At 36.4% G+C, this 25,544-nt stretch overlaps 2 protein-coding genes across 2 annotated transcripts; both read right to left on the reverse strand.

Moving 5' to 3' along the window:
• Positions 1 to 3,312: 3,312 nt before the first annotated feature.
• Positions 3,313 to 3,924, reverse strand: LOC149219909 (uncharacterized). Its single transcript, XM_089386954.1, has one exon. It carries the CDS (start codon positions 3,922 to 3,924, stop codon positions 3,313 to 3,315), a length of 612 nt encoding a protein of 203 aa, XP_089243080.1.
• Positions 3,925 to 4,855: 931 nt separating this feature from the next.
• Positions 4,856 to 5,332, reverse strand: LOC149219910 (uncharacterized). Its single transcript, XM_089386955.1, has one exon. It carries the CDS (start codon positions 5,330 to 5,332, stop codon positions 4,856 to 4,858), a length of 477 nt encoding a protein of 158 aa, XP_089243081.1.
• Positions 5,333 to 25,544: the final 20,212 nt, after the last annotated feature.

Here is a 25,544-nt window from a genome sequence, read left to right on the forward strand (position 1 = left end):
GATACAAGAACCTTAATTTATACAATATGAGCAGAAAGTATTAGGGCTTATATCCCATTTTGACCAAGTTCCACAAAAGGTCTGTGATAGTATTGATGGAAGGACCCATCAATTTCCTCCTGAATCAACCAGTCATTGCCCTGTCTATGCGCTACCTCTTTTGAAAGATGATATGCCCCCGTGTTTTGCTCCCTGTAAATGTGGCGACAGACAAATGAGTCAAATGAGGATATCAATCTTTGAGCTTCTCCTAGTATATGCCTCAAAGAAAATGCATTACAATGGGATGCATTATTAAGCCAATTACAAACGATTTTGGAGTCACCAAACAACTGTATATGACTGCAGTGTTGTTCCAAAGCAAAATGAATGAGATGTTTAGCAGTATTGAGTTCAACGTAATTATTAGTTCCCATGCCTAGATTAATTTGGATCTTAAAACAATGAGAGTCATTTAGGTAAAGAATGGCTCCTCCACCACATCCTGCCTCTTGTGCGGATCCATCAAAATATGCCCACGGTTTTGATTTGTCTATGGTTTCAGGAATTATGGTGCGGGGAGGGGTATTGGTATCCTCCTCGGGAAGAAGATCAAAATCAGCGATAGTATGGTGCAGTATAGTTGGCCAATGAGGGGCTTTGTGGTTGAATATATAATGGTTTCTAGCAATCCATATAGACCAACAGGCTAGAAGGGGCATGTTCCTGGCTTTTCCAATATGGTTTTGACACCAAGTACTCCAGGCATCCAGAATGTTATGCCCTTGCCAGGGTTTTAGGAATGGATGGTGTGCAATGATGCAATTCCAATATTCCTTTGAGGATGGGTAATTTAGGAAGAGATGTTCAGTACTCTCTTCATCATTGTGACACAGATGACACCAAAAAGGTCCATGAAAGGACCTTTTCATCAGATTAGACCCTGTAGGGATCTTATCAAACAGTATGTTCCACAGCAGTAAACAGGTACGGGAGGCCACCTTAAGCTTCCAGAGTAATCTCCAAGTCGAGTTGACGTTTTGAGGCTTGTAAGGTTCCATAAGTCTGATGTAGCCCTCTTTTGGAGAGTATGTTCCGTGTTTGGCAAAAGCCCAAATAACCTCGTCCGATTCTTCAGTCAGACGGATATGTGCTTGTGTGAGCGCTTCGGTGTATTCCTGCCAATCAAGTCGCCACTATTCGGGGATTCCAAGTCATGAGCCGATTTCCATGCCTACTGAAGAAAGGTGGAATTATTTCTATCACCAATGTGTTTAATGTGGGTGATACCCCTACTGTTTAGGTACCTAATCAAGTTTGCTGGCAGTCTGTGTGCATTGCCACAGCCAACCCATGGATTCGTGCCAATACGAACAACATTTCCCTCATTTATTCTCCACGTGATACCTTCTCGGAGAAGTGGTAATGCATTCATAACCGCCTTCCAAATATTTGAGATGTTATTACTTGTTTCATGTAGCTGTCTGAACTATTCCATCAGGTTCATGGGCTAGATGTATTTCACTTGTGCAACCCAGGACGAGAGACTGTTGGAAGTGATAAGTTGCCAACCAAGCTTTGCTGCCAGGGCTTTCGAAAATAGATCAAGCCTTTTGATGCCCCATCCTCCCCATCTCTTTGGTATTGCAATTCTGTCCCATTTGACCCAAGCGAAGATTCTACCCGGTAGGTTGCCCTTCCACAAGAATCTGCAGCATATACTTTGGAGCCTGTTCAAAATACCTTTCTGTATCCATGCTAGGGTCATCTAGAAAACAGGTTTGGCCTCAATCACAGCTTTAATAAGGACTAATCTACCGGCATGGGATAGGTATTTATGGTACCAAATCTGTAGGTGCTTTTCAACTTTAGCAATGAGCCACATCCAGTCTGCAATCCTGTATCCTAGGGGCTTGAGCCTGAAGCCCAGATATTTTAGACCATCTTCCAGATTCAGAGAGGTGAAGGGGAAGCACTGTGTGGTGAATATGGTCTCATGTTGTGAGCATCAAAAAGTAGTAATTGTGGATTTCCCGTCATTAACTATCATCCGGTTGCCTGTTGAAAGAGTTTGAATATATTATGGAGGACCGTGGTGTCTCCAATACTACCATTTAAGAAGATGAGAACGTCATTAACAAACAATAGATGGGTCAGATAAAAATTCTCTGAAATCTTGATTCCAACCAATTGATTTCTATTGCGGGCAGCGATGATTGATCTACTTAATCCTTCCGTGATAAGTAAAAATAGGAGGGGGGAGAGAGAACATCCCTGCCTGAGTCCTCTCTCCGAAAGGAAGAAAGATGTGGCTTCCCCATTTAATAAAAAACTGTAAGATACATCCTTGATGCAGCTCATGATCCATTTGATATATACATAAGGAAAACCCAAGTGGGTCAATAATAATCTAATGTAGAGCCAATTTTCTCTATCGAAGGCCTTCGAGAGGTCCACCTTCAAAATCATGCCTTTCTGCTTCTTCGTCTGCATAGTGTGTAGGAGTTCCTGAGCAGTGGCAATCGCCTCATGTATCTGTTTGTGTTGTAGAAAAGCAAACTTCTCTGAGGATATATGTCTATACAGGATTGGCTTCAGGAGGTTTACGATGATATTTGCGATAATCTTGTACAGACAGTTGCAAAGGGAGATGGGTCTGAAGTCATTGAAAGAGGAAGGGAAGTCAGATTTCAGGATAAGGGCAATGAAGGTGGATTTGATGGCCGGGGATATTTTGCCACTTCTTCTACAATCCTCCACAATCTTGAGTAAATCATCCCCCAGGATATCAAAGAAATCAATATAGAATTCGATGGTCCACCCATCAGGTCTAGGGCTCTTGTCTTTCTTGAACCATTTTATAGTTGCTTCAAGTTCTTCCTTCGTCACTTCCATCATCAGATTCTCTGAGTCTTCATGTTGTACAAACTTGGGAAAATGTTCAGCAACCCGCATGATTTCCAAAATATTCACATCTCTAGGTGCCTTGTAGATGCTTTTAAAGTGCTCAATGGATAATCTAGCCAAATCCTATTGTGTTGTTACCGATTGACCCTGTTCATTGTGAAGTTCCCAAATAGTATTTATAGCTTTTCTTCCATTGGAAAACTTGTGAAAGAACTTAGTATTGTTATCTCCTTCAGTGAGCCAAATTTTCCTGCTTCTGAGTCTCCAGCTCTCCTCCCTTTCTTTCAGGATTTGGGAATGCTTCAAGATAAGGGAGGTATATAGGTCTTTGCTTTCCTGTGATAAGAAGGTGCCATTAGATGTGTCCTCATATGAGGCAAGGGCCCGTTCTGCCTCCGTCAAAAAGTTGTCATCATTTTTCCGTTTCTAGTGTGCCCAATTTCTAGAGATCCTCTTAAGTTCTGTCAACTTTCTGATGAAGCCAACAGTATGATCCTCGCGTTCCATAATAGGGTTTGTTTGCCAATAATTGGAAACCAGTTGAATATAAGAGGGATCCTTGAGCCAAGAGGCATTGAACTTGAAGGGGCTTTTAATCCTCTGGTTTGTATCTGCCAACTCCAAAAATATTGGCCGATGATCAGAAATACCTCCGGTACCAACCCACTGTCTAATACGAGGATGAGAACTTAAGAAAGCTTCTTTGATGAGAAATCTGTCTAGTCTCCTTGCAAGGCTGTGGTCACCACTGCGGTTGTTAGACCAAGTATACTGTATCCTGGCAGATGGAATGTCTACCCACTGATGCTCCTCGAGTAAGGTAGAGATAGTGTCGGTGAGGCCATCAACTTGGGCCAAGTGACCCCAGGATTCACTGTATCCCAACGAAAAATTCAAATCCCCTCCCAGAATGATATTGTCAACCTGCAACAGTTCAGAGTCGAGGAGGGACCTCCAAAATATCACCCTATCGACACATGGACCATATACATTCATAATACGGACTTCTGATTCAAGTGTGTGGGCATATATGTCCATGCCTATGAAACCTCTGCCTCCCCATAAGTTCCTGAGATCCATAGAATTATTGCAGAAGCCTATAGAAGTACCTCAAGATCTCCTAGATGCATCCATGGTGTGGAAGGTCCAGTTTGGTAGCCAAGAATTAAGAGTAGAAATAAGAGAAACAGTCGAGCATAGGGTTTCTTGTAAGAATATAACGTCCAACTGGGTCGATGTAAGTAGTCTTCTGAGAGCTAGTTTTTTGGGAGGGATAGCGAACCCTCTGCAGTTTGAAGGATAAGAATTTCATGGAGGGTGAGGCTGAGGGCCATATATAGCTCGAAGGGCCCTGACAATGGTTTGCTGTCGCCTTAGGGAACTTCTTCACCCGCAGTGTGTCTGGATTTAGTTAGCTGTGATGGGCGTCCCCTGGATGATTTAAGGGAGGTTGGGGAATCACAAGGTCTAGACCAATCGCATCAAAACCCCTATCCTTCGATCTGGAGCAGAGTAGGTACTGGGGGGATACAGGGGGGGAGAGGGAGGGGAGAGTAGGAAGGGAGGATGATGTCAGAGATGGGATGCTGGGAGCAGTGATGGGAGGGGGAAGGGGAAGGGAGCAATAGAGGGAGGAGGGGGGGATAAAACCCTGGGATCTCAAGAAAGACGAAGAGACCGAGGATGGAAAAATAGGGGGGGAAGTACCCATACATGAATGAGATGCAATATCTTTTGAAAAGCCAGATACAGGAGAAGTGAGAGAGGAAGATGAAAATAACATACCCGATGTTGAGATGATCTCCTTCGCTGGACCGGAGCATGTTGGAGGAGGAGGCGAGGGAGGGATTGTATCAGCAGGACACTTGTCAGATGCCTCTTTATCAGGTGTTCCCCGGGGGTCCCCTGCATCTTTATCAATATTATTTGGTTCAGTGTCTACAACTCGCCGAGAAGGGTTTCCACAGGTCTACTCAGTCTCCAATCTATGATCAGTACCCCTGTTCTTATGCAAGAGAGGGCAATCCTTGTACAAGTGCCCTACTTTGTGGCATCTGCGGCAGCGATACGGGATGCCTTCGTAGTCAATGATCTGCTTGCGGGATGTGTCCCTCCACTGTATAGTGATGTACTCCTGTAAGCCTCCTCGAGTGTCGAGGTTTATTAGGATACGATCATATGCCATCATACCCGTGAGTAGATGGGACTTATCGTATTCCATGTAGGTGCCGATAGCGTTGCCAATCCGCCTGAAGATGTATTCAGACCAGTATTGTAATGGGAGACCCGGGAGCTGAATCCACACTATTCCTATGCCAATTTGCTCAGTCTCTTGATAAAAAAGAGGCGTCCAGCGTTTCAGAAGAACCAGGCATGTTCGAAATGCTAGTAGGAGGATAAGACCCAATTTGTGTGATCGAAACGAGTGAATCTCAATGCGAACCATCCCCTCACAAAAGTTTGTACGAAGGGGATGTCCACCAGATGGTGACCCCAAACCTCCGCTGCCCAGGTCTTCAAACGGGCGGCGTGTAGTTTCGGTCCCTGATGTGACCGACCAAGACCCTGTCAGCGAAATCCATAGTCTCTCCCCACTGAATGTCCTCTTCTAATCTCAGAAAGATGTCATCCGCCTTTGATTTGTAGCACTTGTACTTCTTCTTAGTCCCCTGAGGAGGAGGCAGATGTTGTACCTGACCCAGAAGAGGGTCCGAAGAAACAGGGGGAGGGTTAGGGTTTGACGAGGAGGGGGTGAGGCTGTCAACAAAGGTAGGTAAAGTACCGGCAAGAGGCGGGACGACGATAAAATTGCCAGAAGGAGGAGAAAAAGAGGCCTGAGGGTTTAAACCAGTAATACCCACAGTCACCGGTGGAGGAGTAATCAGCCGGGCCTGTGCTCCTGATACAAGGGGGTCTAACCGAGGGTTAGGGTTTAGACAGTCGGAGACGAAACCAAGGGTAGCCGGGGAAGTCGCGGGGGGGGGGGGTAGAAAACGATGGCCAGGTAGGTGGGTCATTCGATAGGACCACAAGATGCATCCGTGACAATTCCGCCAAAGAGTAACCAGAGCTATACAGTCCAACCGACGCGGGAAATGAGGAACGCCAGATGGATACCCCCTCCAGCGGGTCTTCAGAATAGTCCACGACATCAATGTCATCCATGTCGACAACTGCTCCTTGGAACGGAGGAAACCTCGAAACTGCAGGAAAAAAAACAGAGAAATGCCAAGACTTGGACTGGACTGCCAGGAAATAGGAGTAGACCGTAGATAGAGACGACCGATAACAGAATAACAATAACCCCCCGAAATCCCGGCAGGTCAAAACCCCAGGTAAGAGAAGCACAAAAGAGAGTTGGTGGTAAACGAATACCGACAAAAAAACGCCAAGCAGGTTACCGGTGGCCTTCCATGGTTAACTTCTATAGCCTGTAGTGACCAGAAACCCTAACCATAACCCTCACGAGCCATCTCTCCTCCGCTCAAGACCAAACCCTCCACCCAAGGAACTAATATTATAAACCCTAAGAGATATATTTTAAACACTAAAATAAACATGGTTAAACATGGTTGATTTTGATATAGAGACAATTCTTGTCATAATGCGACCTTGGACCATGGTTAACCATGGTTTATTTTCATATCAAGACAATTTTTTTCACAATGCGACGTTTGACGATGGTTAAGCATGACTGACCATGGATGACCATGTTTGACTTTATAAAACATGGAAACCCTTGATTGACCTTCGCTGACCATGATTATCATATTGAGACAATCTTTGTCATAATGTGATGTTGGACCATGGTTGAGACAATGATTGATTTTCATATTGAAACAATATTTGTCACAATGCGACATTAGCCAATGGTTGACCACAATTGACTTTATAAAACATGGTTGACCTTAATTGAATAATATTATACCAAAGGGACTAATATTATAAATTGAAGGCATATAAATCCTAATATAAATATTATAAACACTAAAATAAACACGTTCGACCATGGTTGATTTCATATTGAGACAATCTTTGTCACAATGTGATATTGCACCATGGTTCACCATGATTGGCCATGATTGATTTTTAAATTGAGAGAATCTTTCTCACAATGCAACAAGGGACTAATATTATAAACCCAAGGTATATAAACCCTAAGATAAATATTGTTAACACTAAAATAAACATGGTTGATTTTCATATAGAGACATTTCCTATCACAATGCGACATTGGACCACAGTTGACCATGCTCAACCATGGTTGATTTTCATATCAAGACAATTTTTGTCACAATGCGATGTTTGACCATGGTTAAGCATGATTGACCATGGATGACCATGTTTGACTTTATAAAACATGGTTGACCATGATTGACCATCGTTGACCATGATTATCATATTGAGACAATCTTTGTCATAATGCGACGTTGGACCATGGTTGAGACAATGATTGATTTTCATATTGAAACAATATTTTTCACAATGCAACATTGGCCAATGGTTGACCTCAATTGAATTTATAAAACATGGTTGAACTTCATTGAATAATATTAAACCAAAGGGACTAATATTATAAATCCATGGTATATAAACCCTAAGATAAATATTATAAACACTAAAATAAGCACGGTTGACCATGGTTGATTTTCATATTGAGACAATCATTTTCACAATGTGACATTGCACTGTGGTTGAACATGACTCCATGATTGATTTTAAAATCAATAGAATCTTTCTCACAATGCAACAACGGACCTTGGTTGACCACGATTGCCGATGGTAAATTTTCAAATAGAGATAATTTGTGTCAGAATGCGACGTTGGACTAATGTTGACCATGGTTTTCACAATGTGACATTGGACCATGACACAATCTTTGACACAATGTAATAATGGTTATTGACCACTGATTTTCATATTGAGACAATCTTTGTCGAAATGCGACATTTGACCATGGTTGAGGATGAGTTACCATGGTTGTCTATGATTGACCATTATTGACCATGATAGATATTATAAACCAAAGGGAATAATAAACCCAAGGGAATAGTTAACCCAAGTGATTAATACTAAACCGAATGGATTATAAACCCAAGGGATTTATATTATAAATCAAGTGGATTATAAACCCTAGTAATAATATTATAAACCATATCAATATTATTATACCCTAGGAATATGAAACCTTAGATTAATAAACCTAAGGGATTGACATTATAAACCCAAGGTAATAATAAAGCAAAGGGATTAATATTGTAAACCCTTAAATAAATATTATAAACCCTAAGAAAAACATGGTTGACCATGAATGACATTGGTTGATTTTCATATTGAGAAAATCTTTGTCACAATGTGCTATTGAACCATGGTTGACCATGATCGATTTCATATTGAGAGAATCTTTCTCACAATTCGACATTGGACCCTGGTTGACCATGATTAATGATGGTTGATTTTCATATTGAGACAATCTATGTCAGAATGCGGCATTGGACCAAGGTTGACCATGGTTGTCACAATTTGATGTTATACCATGAGATAATCTTTGACACAATGTGACCATGGTTATTGACCATGGTTGATTTTCATATTGATACAATCTTTGTCCAAATGTGACATTTGACCATGGTTGATGATGATTGACCATTTTTGACGATGAACCTAAGGGAACAATAAACACAAGGGATTAAAAATAAAACCCCAAGGGATTATGAACCTAAGTGAATAATATTAAACCCAAGGGACTAATATTATAAACCCAAGGTATATAAACCCTGAGATAAATAATGTAAACAGTAAAACAACCATAGTTGACCATGATTGACCATCGTTGGCTATGATTGACCATGGCTGACCATGATTGATATTATAAACCTAGGGGATTATTGTAAACCCAAGAGAATAATAAACCCAAGGAATTAATACTAAAACCCCAAGGGACTATGAACCCAAGGGAATATTATTAAACCCAAAGTATATAAACCCTAAGATAAATATTGTAAACACTGAAATAAACATGGTTGACCATGGTTGATTTTCTTATAGAGACAATTCGTGTCACAATGCGACACTGGACCATGGTTGACCATGCTTAACCATGGTTGATTTTCATATCAAGAGAACTTTCATCACAATGTTACGTTCGACCATGGTTAAGCATGATTGACATGGATGACCATGTTTGAGTTTATAAAACATGGTTGACCATGATTGACCATCACTGACTATGATTATCATATTGAGACAATCTTTGTCATAATGCGACATTGGACCATGGTTGAGACAATGATTGATTTTCATATTGAAACAATATTTGTCACAATGTGACGTTGGCTAATGGTTGACCATGGTTAACCATGGTTGACTGCAATTGATTTTATAAAACATGGTTGACATTCGTTGAATGATATTAAACCAAAGGGACTAATATTATAAATCCAAAGTATATAAACCCTACGATAAATATTATAAACAGTAAAATAAACACAGTTGACCATGGTTGATTTTCATATTGAGACAATCCTTGTCACAATGTGACATTGGACCATGGTTGACCATGATTGATTTTCAAATCGAGAGAATACTTATCAAAATGCAAAAATGGACCTTAGTAGACCATAGTTGACCATGATTGTCGATGGTTCACGATGGTTGATTTTCATATAGAGATGATCTGTGTTTGAATGCAACGTTGGACCAAGGTTCACCATGGTTGATTTTCATATAGAGATGATCTGTGTTTGAATGCAACGTTGGACCAAGGTTCACCATGGTTGTCACAATGTGACGTTGGACCATGAGACAATCTTTGACACAATGTGACCATGGTTGACCATGGATAATTTTCATATTGAGACAATATTTTTTGAAATGTGACATTTGACAATGGTTGACGATGGTTGGCTATGATTGATCATGGTTGACCATGATAGATATTATAAACCAAAGGGAATAATAAAACAAAAGAATTGATATTATAAACCCAAGGTATTAATACTAAAATCCCAAGGGATTATGAACCCAAGTGAATAATATTAAACCCAAGGGAGTAATATTATAAACCCAAGGTATATAAACCCTATATAAATATTATAAACACTAAAATAAACACGGTTGATCATGGTTGATTTTCATATTGAGACAATCCTTATCACAATGTGGCGTTGGAACATGGTTGACCACAGTTGACCATGATTGATTTTCGAATCAAGAGAATCTTTCTCACAATGCAACAATGGACCTTGGTAGACCATGATTGCTGATGGTTCACGATGGTTGATTTTCATATAGCTACATATGTGTTAGAATGTGACGTTGGACAAAGGTTCATCATGGTTGTCACAATGTGATGTTGGACCATGAGAAAACATTTGACACAATGTGACCATGGTTGATTTTCATATTGAGCCAATCTTTTTCGAAATGAGACATTTAACCATGGTTGACGATGGTTGATGATGGTTGGCTATGATTGACCATGGTTGAGCATGATAGATATTATAAACCGAAGGGAATAATAAAACAAAAGAATTGATATTATAAACCCAAGGTATTAATACTAAAACCCCATGGGATTATGAACCCAAGTGAATAATATTAAATCCAAGGGAATAATACTATAAACCTAAGGTATATAAGGCCTATATAAATATTAAAAACACTAAAATAAACACGGTTGACCATGGTTGATTGTCATATTGAGACAATCCTTGTCACAATATGGCTTTGGATTATGGTTGACCATGATTGATTTTCAAATCGAGAGGATATTTCTCACAATGCAACAATGGACCTTGGTAGACCATGGTTGACCACGATTGTCGATGGTTCACGATGGTTGATTTTCATATAGAGATAGTCTGTGTTAGAATGCGACGTTGGACCAAGGTTGACCATGGTTTTCATAATGTGGTGTTGGATATGAGACAATATTTGACACAATGTGACCATGGTTTACCATGATTGATTTTCATATTGAGACAATCTTTGTCGAAATGCAACATTTGACGATGGTTGACCATGGTTGGCTATGAATGACCATGGTTGACCATGATAGATATTATAAATCAAAGTGAATAATAAACCCAAGGAATTGATATTATAAACCCAAGGGATTAATACTAAAACAACAAAGGATTATAAACCCAGGCGAATAATATTAAACCAAAGGGACTCATATTATAAACCCAAGGTATATAAACCTTAAGATAAATATTCTAAACACTAAAATAAACATTGCTGCTCGTGATTGACCTTGGTTGCCTATGATTGACCATGGTTTACCATGATTGATTTTATAAACCCAAGGGATTGTTATTATAAATCCAAGGGAATAATAAACCCAAGGGATTAATGCTAAAACCTCAAGGGATTAATGCTAAAACTCGAAGGGATTATGAACCCATGGAAATATTATTAAACAAAGGGACTACTATTATAAACCCTAAGATAAATATTGTAAATATTAAAATAAACATGGTTGACAATGGTTGATTTTCATATAGAGACAATCCTTGTCACAAAGCGATGTTGGACCACGGTTGGCCATGCTTAACCATGGTTGATTTTCATATCAAGACATTTTTTTTCATAATGCAACGTTCAACCATGGTTGATCATGAATGACCATGGATGAACATGTTTGAATTTATAAAACATGGTTGACCATGCTTGACCAAGGTTGACAATGATTGACTATCATTGACCATAATTATCAAAATGAGACAATATTTTTCATAATGCGACATTGGAACATGGGTTAAAAAATGATTGATATTCATATTGAAACAATCTTTGTCACAATGCGACGTTAGACAATGGTTGACCTTGATTAACCATGGTTGAACACAATTGGTTTTATAAAACATGGTTGGACTTCGTTGACTAATATTAAACCAAAGAGACTAACATTATAAAGCTAAGGTATATAAACCCTAAGATAAATACGATAAACGCTAAAATAAACGTGGTTGAGCATGCTTGACCATGGTTGAGTTTTGTATTGAGACAATCCTTGTCACAATGTGATGTTGGAACATGGTTAACCATGATTGTTTTCAAATTGAGAGAATCTTTCTCACAATGTGACAATGGAACCTGGTTGACCATGATTGACGATGGTTCACGATGGTTGATTTTCATATTGAGACAATCTGTGTCAGAATGCGACATTGGACCAAGGTTGACAATGGTTTTCACAATGTGACGTTGGAGCATGAGACAATATTTGACACAATGTGACATTGACCATGGTTGAACACGACTGATTTTCATATTGAGACAATCTTTGTCGAAATGCGACATTTTAGTTGACGATGGTTGATGATGGTTGACCATGGTTGGCTATGATTGACCATGAAACCAAGGTAATAATAAACCCAAGGGATTAAAATTAAAACCCTAAGGGATTATGAACCCAAGCGAATAATATTAAACCCAAGGGACTAATATTATAAACCTAAGGTATGTAAACCCTAAGAGAAATATTGTAAACAATAAAATAAACATGGTTGACCATGATTGACCATGGTTGGATATGATTTACCATGGTTGACCATGATTGATATATAAACCCAACGGATTTTTATTATAAACCGAAGGGAATAATAAACCCAAGCAGTTAATACTAAAACCCCAAGGGATTATGAACCCAAGGGACCAATATTATAAACCCAAGGTATATAAACCCTAAGATAAATATTTTAAACACTAAAATAACAAATGGTTGACCATGGTTGATTTTGATATAGAGACAACTCTTGTCACAATGTGATGCTAGACCACGGTTGACCATGCTTAACCATGGTTGATTTTCATATCATGACATTTTTTGTCACAATGCAACATTCGATGATGGTTAAGCATGATTAACCATGGATGACCATGTTTGACTTTATAAAACATTTTTGACCATGATTGACCATCGTTGACCATGAATATCATATTGAGACAACCTTTTTCACAATGCGACGTTGAACTATGGTTGAGACAATGATTGATTTTCATATTGAAAGAATCTTTGTCACAATATGATGTTAGCCAATGGTTGACCACAATTTATTTTATAAAACATGATTGCACTTCCTTGAAAAATATTATATCAAAGGGACTAATATTATAAATCCAAGGTATATAAACCCTAATATAAATATTATAAACACTAAAATAAACACGATTGACCATGGTTGATTTTCATATTGAGACAATCTTGTCACAATGTGACGTTGCACCATGGTTCACCATGGTTGACCATAATTGATTTTCAAATTGAGAGAATATTTCTCACAATGAAACAAGGGACTAATATTATAAAACCAAGATAGATAAAACCTAAGATAAATATTGTAAACACTAAAATTAACATCATTGACCATGGTTGATTTTCATATAGAGAAAATTCTTGTCACAATACGACGCTGGACCACGGTTGACCACGCTTAACCATGGTTGATTTTCATATCAAGACAATTTTTGTGACAATGCAACGTTTGACCATTGTTAAGCATGATTGACCATGGATGACCATGTTTGGCTTTATAAAACGTGCTTGACCATGAATGACCATAGTTGACCATGGTTATCATATTGAGACAATATTTGTCATAATGCGATGTTGGACCATGTTTGAGACAATGATTGATTTTCATATTGAAACAATCTTTGTCACAATGCGACATTGGGCAATGGTTGATTGATTTTCATATTGAAACAATCTTTGTCATAATGCGACATTAGGCAATGGTTGACCGTGATTAACAATTGTTGACCACAATTGATTTTATAAAACATGGTTGAACTTCGTTGAATAATATTAAACCAAAGGGATTAATATTATAAATCCAAGGTATATAAATCCTAAGATAAATATTATAAACACTAAAATAAACACAGTTGACCATGGTTGATTTTAATATTGAGACAATCTTTTTCACAATGTGACGTTGCACCACGATTGACCACAATATTATAAATCCAAGGTATATAAACCCTAAGATAATTATTATAAACACTAAAATAAACACAGTTGACCATGGTTGATTTTCATATTGAGACAATCCTTTTCACAATGTGACATTGCCCCATGGTTGACCACAGTTGGCCATGATTGATTTTCAAATTGAGAGAATATTTCTCACAATGCAACAATGGACCTTGGTTGACCTTGGTTGACCATGATTGATAATGGTTCACGATGGTTGATTTTCATATAGAGAAAATCTATGTCAGAATGCGACATTGGACCAAGGTTGACCGTGGTTGTCACAATGTGACATTGGACCAAGGTTGATCATGGTTGTCACAATGTGACGTTGGACCATGACATAATCTTTGACACAATGTGACCATGGTTTACTATGGTTGATTTTCATATTGAGACAATCATTGTCGAAATGCGACATTTGACCATGGTTGACAATGGTTGACCATGGTTGGATATGATTGACCATGATAGATATTATAAACCAAAGGGAATAATAAACCCAAGGAATTGATATTATAAACCCAAGGGAATAATTAACCCAAGGGATTAATACTAAAACCCCAAGGGATTATGAACCAAAGCGAATAATATTAAACCCAAGGGACTAATATTATAAACCCAAGGTATATAAACCCTAAGATAAATATTATAAACACTAAAATAAACATGGTTGCCCATGATTGACCATGGTTGGCTATGATTGACCATGGTTGACCATGATTGATATTATAAATCCAAGGGATTAATAAACCCAAGGGATTAATGCTAAAACCCCAAGGGATTATGAACCCATGGGAATATTATTAAACACAAGGGACTAATATTATAAACCCAAGGTATATAAACCCTAAGATAAATATTGTAAACACTAAAATAAACATGGTTGACCATGGTTGATTTTCATATAGAGACAATTCTTGTTACAAAGTGATGTTGGACCACGATTGACCATGCTTAACTATGGTTGATTTTCATATCAAGACATTTTTTGTCATAATGTGATGTTCGACCATGGTTGAACATGATTGACCATGGATGAACATGTTTGACTTTATAAAACATGGTTGATCATGCTTGACCAAGGTTGACCATGATTGACCATTGCTAAACATGATTATCATATTGAGATAATATTTGTCATAATGTGACATTGGACCATGGTTGAGAAAATGATTGATTTTCATATTGAAACAATCTTTGTCATAATGCGATGTTGTCCAATGGTTGACCACAATTGATTTTATAAAACATGGTTGACCTTCGTTGAATAATATTAAACCAAAGGGACTAATATTATAAAGCCAAGGTATATAAACCCTAAGATAAATATTATAAACACTAAAATAAACATGGTTGGCCATGCTTGACCATGGTTGATTTTCATATTGAGACAATCCTTGTCACAATGTGACGTTGGACCATGGTTGACCATGCTTGACCATGATTGATTTTCAAATCGAGAGAATCTTTCTCACAATGTGACAATGGACCCTGGTTGACCATGATTGACGATGGTTCATGATGGTTGATTTTCATATTGAGAAAATATGTGTCAGAATGTGACGTTGGACCAAGGTTGACCATGGTTGTCACAATGTGACATTGGACCATGAGACAATCTTTGACACAATGTGACCATGGTTATTGACTATGGTTGACCATGGTTGATTTTCATATTAAGACAATCTTTGTCAACATGCGACATTTGACAATAGTTGACCATGATAAATATTATAAACCAAAGGGAATAATAAACCCAAAGGATTGATATTATAAACGCAAGGGAATAATTAACCCTAGGGATTAATACTAAAACCCTAAGGGATTATGAACCCAAGTGAATAATATTAAAAATATATTTAATTAAATATATTTCTAATTAAATAATTAATGTATTTTTAATTAATTAAATAAAAATAAATAAAATAATCTAATAGCAATTAAAATTAAAATAATTTTTTATTATTATTAAAAATAATTATTTATTATTTATATTTTTGTTAAAAAAAATATGTTTACTTCTTCTTATTAGTTAGCCAACTTGGTTGGCATGATTATATTAAGTCATTGGTATATAGTGGAGGTTCCCTGGTCAAACCCGTAGGCCTCTAACTTTAAGATACAACTTGAGTGGGTTTAATGGTTAAGAGCATGTGTTTCCTCCTAAGAGGTCACACATTCAAAACCAAAGGGCGCAGAGTATGTATGTCTTTATAGACTTAATGGTCAAATTGTTGTGCGGAAGTGGGTCTCTTTTCCCACAAACAAAAAAATCTTATACACTAATTTCGTATCTAGCTTAACTGTGACCTTAAAATTCGTAAAATATATATATTTTAAATATAAATAATTATTTTTTATGATTATTAAAAAACAACTATTTTTATTAATATTTAATTATTATTATATTATATTATATTATTTTTAATTATTTAATTAAAAATATATTTTATTATTTATAATAGTTAATTATATTTAACCATTTTTATTTGGGATAGGTGACATATCTATTCACAATTTATGTTAAATGTTGTGAGAATTTAAATTTTAACTATATATTAACTTACAACACATAAAAACATGAATCCTTAACAAAAATGCAAGCTATTACAAATTAATTCAACTTCTTTTTTTGGCTTATGTTTATAGTGGAGAATTTTTATCTTTGATAGTTGATTGCTAGTATTAAGTAAGGCATACACTAGGTTTGAATCGAACTTTACACACTGAATTTAATTACCAAATAGGGGTTGGCATATTAGTATGAATAAAATATTAAAAAATTCCTCGCACACATAATTATCTTATGATATATTTTTAAGATACTCGACCGTTCACGGAAATTTGTTTTTGGAAAGTATATTTTTATGGAATTGTCTATGGAGGCGGAGGAATTGTTTGGACGACTAAAACGTGGTTAAAATCTGGTTTATAAAAAATTTTAAAAATTTTTGTAGATGCAGTATTTGAATCATGTTTTTGATGATGGAAATAGATTCATTACCATAAAAAATGTCTAGGACACCTAAAATTTTGAAATTTAACTTTACAAAAATCCTTGCCAGATTTTCTCAAAATATAACCGAAATTTCTATAACTTTCTAAGAAAAAAACAATCTCATTAGACTAAGGCTATTTCCACTAATCATATATCTTTTAATAAAAAATATTTAAAAAAGTACACCTTAGCGACACTGGATTTAGATGAAACATCTTTTAGTTATATTCCCTCAAGTTAAATCCAATATGTTAATTTAAATTAAAAAAAATTCAAAACAAATTAACTGATGCCCCATCCACCTGGGTCGAACTATGGCGAATTATTTTTTCAAATTATTTTATCTTAATTTCCCATTTATATTAAAATGTTATTTCCCTAACTTAATTGTTTAAATAATATTAATAAACTTAGTAATTAAATTTGAATCTAGCGGTCCGCTATGTCATTATCTTTACCACTAACAAAGCCACTTTTGCTCTCAATATCATTATCTTCACCTGATAACAACACCTATCTAATATTTAAAAGCATCAAAGTTTTTCTGGGGTGTGTTGTTATTTCAAGTTTCACCATCCCATTATATTTTATTAGTCACTTATCCAAACCCATCCTACAAGGTGCAATATAATTAAGAAAAGGGGAGATTTTCTAAATTTTCTGCCTAAAAGGCAAACGGAGAGGAGATATTGCACAATTTTGGGAAAAATGAGGTACAAAGATAGCAGACAATTTTGCTTTTTACAATTTTTTTAAGATACGATATTGAATTATGTGATTAATAAATGAAATTTATAAAAATTAGGGTAGATCTGTTTTAATTAGGGATCTACCAAGCATTGAGAGGGATCAAATTTCTTTTCACTTTAAAAAAAGTTTGCATCTCTCTCTGCGCTTGGTAGATCCATAGTTAAAATGGATGTAGATTGGTTTAATTTCCCCTTTAAATAGACTACATTCCACATGAATACCATGGATCAATACCATAGGTTCTTAATACCATGGGCTATTTTTATTTTTATTTTATTTTTATAGGGTTATTTTTATTTTTATATTTTATTTGGACCCAGTTAAAATGTTTACCTTACATTATATTAATCTCTTAATTTAATTTAATTTATTTTTATTTCTACCATACTAGGTTGGGGAGTGCCTTTTTTGCAATTAATAAATTTAAAATTAGTATATTGTAAAAATTAAAAGTTATGTCATATATATATATATATATATATATAATTTTGCACAAAGAACGTTCTCCAGCCAGTATGTAAGAGATGTTGTAATACCCAGCCCCATAAACATTTTGACTCCGTCAAAATAATATAAAAATAAAATAACCTTATTTTAAAATAAAAATTCTACGTTATTATTTTTTAATCAATTTTTGTTGGGTAATTAAGGTAAAGCTTTAAATAAAATAAAAATTCTATGTTATTATTTTCTTTTATTAATTTTTGTTGGGTAGTTAAGGTAAACTTGACTTAGTCAACTTACTAGTGGTTTTTGAATTCTAGGTTTATGAGAACCCATAATATTCATGTGGAATATAGCCTATTTAAAGGGGAATTAAACCGTCTAGTTCCATCTTAACTCCGGATCTACCAAGCGTCTAAAGGAATCAAATCTCTTGAGATAAAAATATCTTAGCAAAAAGATTTGATCCCTCTGTGCGCTTAGTAGATCCATAATTTAGATGGATCTAGATTGGTTTTTATAATAGTGTTGTTTTCAAGAGATAAAAATATCTTAGCAAAAATATTTGATCCCTCTGTGCTCTTAGTAGATCCATAATTTAGATGGATCTAGATTGGTTTTTTATAATAGTGTTGTTTTAAGAAAATAGTGGTAGTTTGTATAACACATAAGGATAAATATATTTATGTGATTTGAGAGTTTGGTTTAATTAGCTATAAGTCCCATTTTCTTCTTGATTTAATAAAATACCTTGCTTTACCTTACCCCATGTCCCATGGATGCTTCCTTGACATAATGTCAAGGTTTTACCAAGTAAAAATTCATGTTGTCCAAGTGATCCATGTTATCTTTATACCATTATTTTTTCTTCATTTAATTTTGTTTGGGCTAAAAAATGCCAACACAACATAAGTCCAACTTTTGTTAATCTTATTTCATAATAATATTTTTGTTTTGTTTTGTTTTTTGTTTTTTCTTCTTTTCTTTGGATGTCATTACTCTGTGTGTGGTTAGAGGATTGTGTCTAACATTTCGGGTGGACAATCCACCTATCCTTAGGGACTAAGCTAAGCAAAATGAGTAGAAAAGAGTCTAGAAGGGATTAAGTAGGTGTAGGGAGAGGAAGCTTAAAAACCCAAAAGAATACTTTGGTCAAAGTACATTAAGAAAAAGTTAAAGATCAAAATGGGCCATTGGAGGAAGATGTAAAGTGGTGAATAAAATAAAATAAAATAACTTAAATAAATAAATTTGGAGTAGATTTTAAGTGCGACTTTTTGGAGTTTATGGTGGGATTTTGGCCAAAGCCCAATGAAAATATTTATGGTCAAATCTTGATTTGTGTTTGTTTAAATTTGTTTTTTTACTGCATATATGGATTCAACACCTTAAAAAACCCATGAGGCACTTCGATTGTGAAGAGTTCACTTGTCAAACTTGTGATTTCAATGAATCCCTGTCAGATTCTAGACAATTTAGATCAAACAAAAAAAAACAAAAAACTTTCTAAAAAGTCCCACTTAAAGACTACTCAAACAAATTTTAGATGAGGATCAATAGAAAACATTTTTGAATGAAATAATAAATTAAATTAAATAAATGAATATTAAAATAAATGGGAGAAATTTAAATTTAAAAAAAGTTAATTTAGATTTGACTAATTAATGCGATAAAATTAGGAATAATGTTGAAAATTTGAGAATTTATTATTAATTAACATAGAATCAAGAATTTAAGAAATAATTAAAATTTTAATTATTTAAGATTAAATTTAGATACAAAAATGGCTAAAGAAATAGAGGAAAAAGGGATGAATAAGCTTGATTAGGGCTCTATAGAGATAAATAAGGGCAAAGGACGGGTGGTTAAGACATAACTAAACTAGGATGAATCAATTGAGATTGGATGATTAAATTGAGAAGGGTGGGGGGGAGGTTGGGAAAAAGAGAGACACAGAAATAGAGGAGAGGAAACAAAGCACTCGGTGATAGATGGAGACAAGAACAAAGTTTGAAAGAAAGGGGAAAATTATAAATAGAGGTTGTTAATGAGAGGCTTCTCGGAGTGGCTTAACTTATAGCCATCTTCTTGATTAAAATTATTAGGATGCTTTTCAATTTCCATGGCTTCTCGAATGATTCAAGTGGAATGGAAGGGGGTGGGGGCTAGGATTTTTGCTTGATCAAAACACATAAGGTCTTTAGATTTTAGGGAGTATTCAACAATCGCTGATTTTAGCACCAGTTATGATATGTATAAGATATGTGTTCTTTCAACTTGGGTTTTACAAATATACAAGTTTTTCCTATATATGAATGCTCGCATGAGCAAGAAATTTTATAGACTCTAGGGCCCACCACTAGATCCATTTGGTCTTTGAAGATTTGAAAATTTTGATGTTTAACATTCCCTTAATGTTCTTTGACCAAATTATTATTTCAAGATTTCAACATTCCTCTCCTAACACATATTTAATCCCTTTTGGATTTTTTCTAATCATTTTTCTTAGCTTGGCTCCTAAGGATGGATGGTGTGTCCACTCGAAATGTTGGACACAATTCTTCGACCACACACACAACAAAGACATCTAGAAAACAACATTACTATGATTATGGACTGTGGAATCTTACATGCTCTTAATCCTTATTTCATTTAATTCCTTTGTCTAAAAATATGCTGAAAGGAAATTACATAAGTGAAATTTTGAATTTAAACAAAGATGGGGCATAACATAAAAGTATTCAAAGATCTTGGTTACTATATCCACTTAAACATGGTTTGAGAATCTTCAATAAATTAAATTCTTGAAGTACTTTTTTTCAAGCATAAGAGATTTGAAGGTTATAAACTCCAATACATCCATGAATTCCAATATGCATGTGTCTTTTAGAAAAATTGTGCCTTGTGCCCCTTAGAGTCCTTAAGGATTACCTTGTGTTGCACCATCAATGTATTCTTAGTTACTTATATGTCAATGTAATCAATAATAATCTATATGAGAGACTTTAATTCTGCATGTAAAAATGTTTAGAATATTAATACTCTAAGTGGCACATTGGATAAGTGTAATAAATGTGTCTTTAAATAAACCTAAATTCCTAGCAAGCCAAACACCCCAAGTTATAAGCAAAGGCCAAGCTTTAAATCTATTTGTAGTCAAATTTCCACACCAAGACCTCAAACATTCCCTTGGGCATATAATAGCACCAAGATCCTACTACACTTGAAACAAATATACACAATAAATTAAGAAATGAGGAATTATCTATTCATTTTTTTCAGGCTAGGCATTGATAACTCCATAATGTGACTTGTTTTGTTGCATTAACCGAATCATGAATATATACATGAGTGGAGAGACTCTTGGGATTCCAATTCCAAGGTCTCTTGGTTTTCTCTAATTCATAATTAAAATATTAAACTATTTACAATATTTACAATAATCCCAATCCTTTCGGATTAGGTGTAAACATTCCCCACCCCCCCTAATCTGAAGGGAGGTTGGTGAGTCCAAGCATCATTCTGAATCTTTCAAACTTTTCTCTTCCAAGAATTTTGGTGAAGATGTCTGCAATCTACTCATTTGTGGAACAATGTCATAGGTGGATAGCCTTGGCCTCAATATGATGTCGAATTAGATGATACTTTGTATTGATATTCTTGGTTTGATCATGGAACTTTGGGTTCTTGGAAAAATTTATTGCAGAAGTGCTGTCAATCAAAAGAGGAGTTGAATGCACTTGTTTCTCTTGTAAATCTGCCAAAATTTTCTTGAGCCACACAATTTCCTTTGTTACTTCAGCTGCTGCCACATATTTTGCCTCAGTTGTGGAATCTGTTGGAACTAATTATTTGCATGACCTTAACGAGACAACTCTTGATCCAAGATATTTTACTTATAGATGTATCAAGATTACATATAACAAAGCTAATCAACCATGGAACTTAAAAGCACATAAAACAATGAGGAAATAACTAGAAGAACATGAAACCATGACACAATGATTTGATTACGGAGTTTGTCCAATTTGGACTATGTCTCCGGGCCCTGCTCAATAGTGGGGATGCCTTCATTCATTAAGTGGCATAAAAAGAGATAAAAGTACAAGAAATATTCTTTACAATCCTTATATCTACATGCTGGAATATGGACAAAGAATGGAGAGCCCAACTTCAGAAACAAATAGTACCACTGAACTCTTGGCGAAAAATCGTGCAAAAACGCCTATCCAAACTCCCAATTTGGTTAATTCGGCCTTTTGCAACTTCTTGAAACCTCCTTGCTGCTCAAGGAAAGGTCTCGTCCTACTGCTAGGGTTAGGGTCTGCTATGTGCAACTCTTATGAACTATTCCGCTGATCCCCTCCCTTCTTTCAACACAAAATGGCCTTTTATATAAGTAGGACAGAAAATCCTTCAATACCTGGGCAGTTCCGAACAATAGACCAAGTTAAGCAGGTAGGATAGTCTTAAGACCAAGGATCTCTGGCCCTGATTAGTATATGGAAACCACCAATTACATACATGGAAAAACCCCTTTAACTGTGCTTTTATCTTGGTGGTTTTCATTGTCAGTGATTCTTCATCATCATTTCCATTCGTCGAAAAAACCAACCCATGCTTCAAGCGCTCTGCGATACAACAGACCCACCAGGCTATACAACACAACATATAAAAATATCACGTCCGAGAACCCCATTGCAATTGCAAGCAACACTTAAAGCATCAGTGCATAGACCCTAAACCTACGTTTTGTGGTAACACGGACCCACTGGAATTATACATTACAATGGATAATAAATCATATCCAACAATCCTATCAAAAATCGCAATCGGCGATTACTTACAGGGCCACTTCGGACCCACTAGCCCTTCTGCGATTGCAATATGAGATATATTGCATCGCAACTAGGCTCTTCCAGGGGCCGATTCTTGAATACTCGTTCCCCTTGTGATATGCGATATCGCAATTGCAGCCGGGATCCTATCGGGGCCGATTTTCCTTAGTCCGCTTCTTCCTCTTGCTCTGATATGCGATACGTGAGACCAATGGTAGCTTTCCACTTGGCATTTTCCCATTCGATGATACTTTTTCCACATCATCTCCTCAGCCACCTAGACAAGTCAAACATAAAATTTGAATTGCTCTAACTTCTTCATATGAACTCGGATTTGAGCATCGTTCACACCGTTGGAATCAGGGTGACGAGAACTTCAATCCGAAGCTAAGTTTATCTAGATTCTACCACTTTGAGTTTTGAGCCTCTTACCATGCCATTGGTACTTTCTGAAGATCCACCTTGATCAATCCTCCCCACTAAGCGCTTTTGGACCACCAAAATCCTTTCCAGTCAATTGACAAGTGAGGAAATTTCTCCCTCACTTTTTCCTTCTCCATCCATCGAGCTTTACTTGTATGCATTCCTTTGAAGCCAACATGAATGTACTCCACATCTCCCCATCACGAAGTTCTGGTTTTCCTATCGAGAATGTATCTTCAGGTAAATTATCCATATACTCTAGTGCAAAATCATCCACTATAGGAATTTGTGCAACCTCTTCGGTATCCATAATCAATGGAGGTTCATAAAGCTTGAGGTTTTCAACATTTAGTACTGAGTACATTTGCATATAAGCAGACAAGTCAAGATGAAAAGCATTGTCTATAATCTTTGCCAATATGGTGAAGGGACCATATCAAATGGGTCTCAATTTCTTCCCTTCTCCCTTCATTCTTTCCTTGTTGATGTGGAGCCATACCTTGTCCCCAACTTGAAACTGATGGTCAACTCAGTGCTTATCGTGTCGATCTTTGTACCGTGCTTGACTCTTCCCCAACAACTCCTGATGAATCACATGTATTCACTAAATAAACTTTCATGCTTTGTCCTTATCATCTCGTCCATTGCCATCTTCATCTTTCCCAAAGACCATGTCCAAGGGATCTCTTGGTAGATAGCCAAAAGATGTCTCAAAAGGTGAGCTATGTGTAGATGAATGTGCTACTTGATTGTATGCATGTTGCACATAAGGAAGTTGTTCATCCCACAACTTGGGGATTTTTTCCATAATAGCCTCACAACACATGTACCACGGTGCGGTTGACAACCTCTATCTACTCATCTGTCTATGTATGAAATGTCATACTTCTTTTCAGCTTAGTGTCCATCATTCTCCACAAGCTAGTCCAAAACTCCCCAAGAAAGCGAGAGTCTCGATCTAACACAATAGATGTGGGCAACCCAAAATGGACCCAAACATATTGAAAGAAAAGATAAGAAGTCTGCTCAGCAGTGACCTGATTTTTATAAGGCATTAAAATACACATTTTACTAAAACGATCCACCACGACATACAAATAGTTGTGACCTTTCCTAGACATAGGCAAACCTCCTACAAAATCCATGGACACACTTTCCCATGGTCGACTCAGAATAGGGAGTGATGTGTAGAGCCCAAGTTTTCTATTAGAGGGCTTTGAAATAGAACACAACACACAACCCTTTACAAAGCGAGTCACAATGTTTTCATAAGAGGCCAAAAACAAAACCTCTGTAAATGACATAAAGTTTTTCAATCCTAAAATGACCAGGCACCAAAGAGGTATGGGCCTTTCAAATTACATGTACCCTTTCATCAATGGGTATGCACAACTTACCAAGGTGGTACAATATTTTCCCTGCAAGTAATAATTGTCCACCTGCAATCCACGAGTCAATTTTGCATAGATATCTTTAAAATCATCATCGTTAGCATATTGTTCAGCATAACTATATAATGATAAGGAAACATTCCACAAAACTACAGATTCAGAAATAGGAGGGCGAGAAAACATATTTTCTATTTTGTTGCTGGCGCCCTTCTTGTATTTCATTTCTAGATGAAACTGTTGGAGGAATCCCATCCATATGAAATGATGGGCTTGTTGAAGCTTGGTTTGTGACTGAAGTTACTGCAAGGGTTGATGATCCATATGGATGATGGTCTCCTTACCGATCAGGTAGTGTTTCCACTTCTTTACACTCTGAACCAAGGTGTACAACTCCCTGTCATACGTGGGATAATTCACAACAGCTTGGGAGAAAGTCTCCAAATGGTAACATATAGGCTTCCTTTGCTGCATCAATAGAGAACCCATGGCATATCTACTAGTATCTGTCTCAATCTCAAAAGGCCACTGAAGGTCTAGTAATGCTAGCACTGGCGTTGTGTTGATCTTCTCTTTTAGCGTGTTGAAGGATTTCTGCTGCTTTCCTCCCCACTGAAAGGCCTGCTTCACACTGGACAATGCATGCAAGGGGGCTGCGATAACATAGAAGTTTGTAATGAACCTTTTCCAATATTGTACCACGTCCAAGAAGCTTTGGACCTCTATAACATTTGTGGACTCAGGCCATTTCATAATCACATCTACTTTAGAGGGATCTATCCTCAATTGCCAGTTACCGACTATGTGGCCTAAATAAACTAGAGAGATCTTCC

This window comes from Pinus tabuliformis, chromosome Q, assembly GCF_031772625.1.
Source record: "Pinus tabuliformis cultivar Carrire ecotype Pingquan chromosome Q, CPIR1, whole genome shotgun sequence".
NCBI lineage: Eukaryota > Viridiplantae > Streptophyta > Pinopsida > Pinales > Pinaceae > Pinus > Pinus tabuliformis.

Excerpts from the sequence above, each read along its gene's own strand:
- LOC149219909 (XM_089386954.1), bottom strand. The coding sequence starts at position 3,924 with ATGGACATATATGCCCACACACTTGAATCAGAAGTCCGTATTATGAAT.
- LOC149219910 (XM_089386955.1), bottom strand. The coding sequence starts at position 5,332 with ATGGTTCGCATTGAGATTCACTCGTTTCGATCACACAAATTGGGTCTT.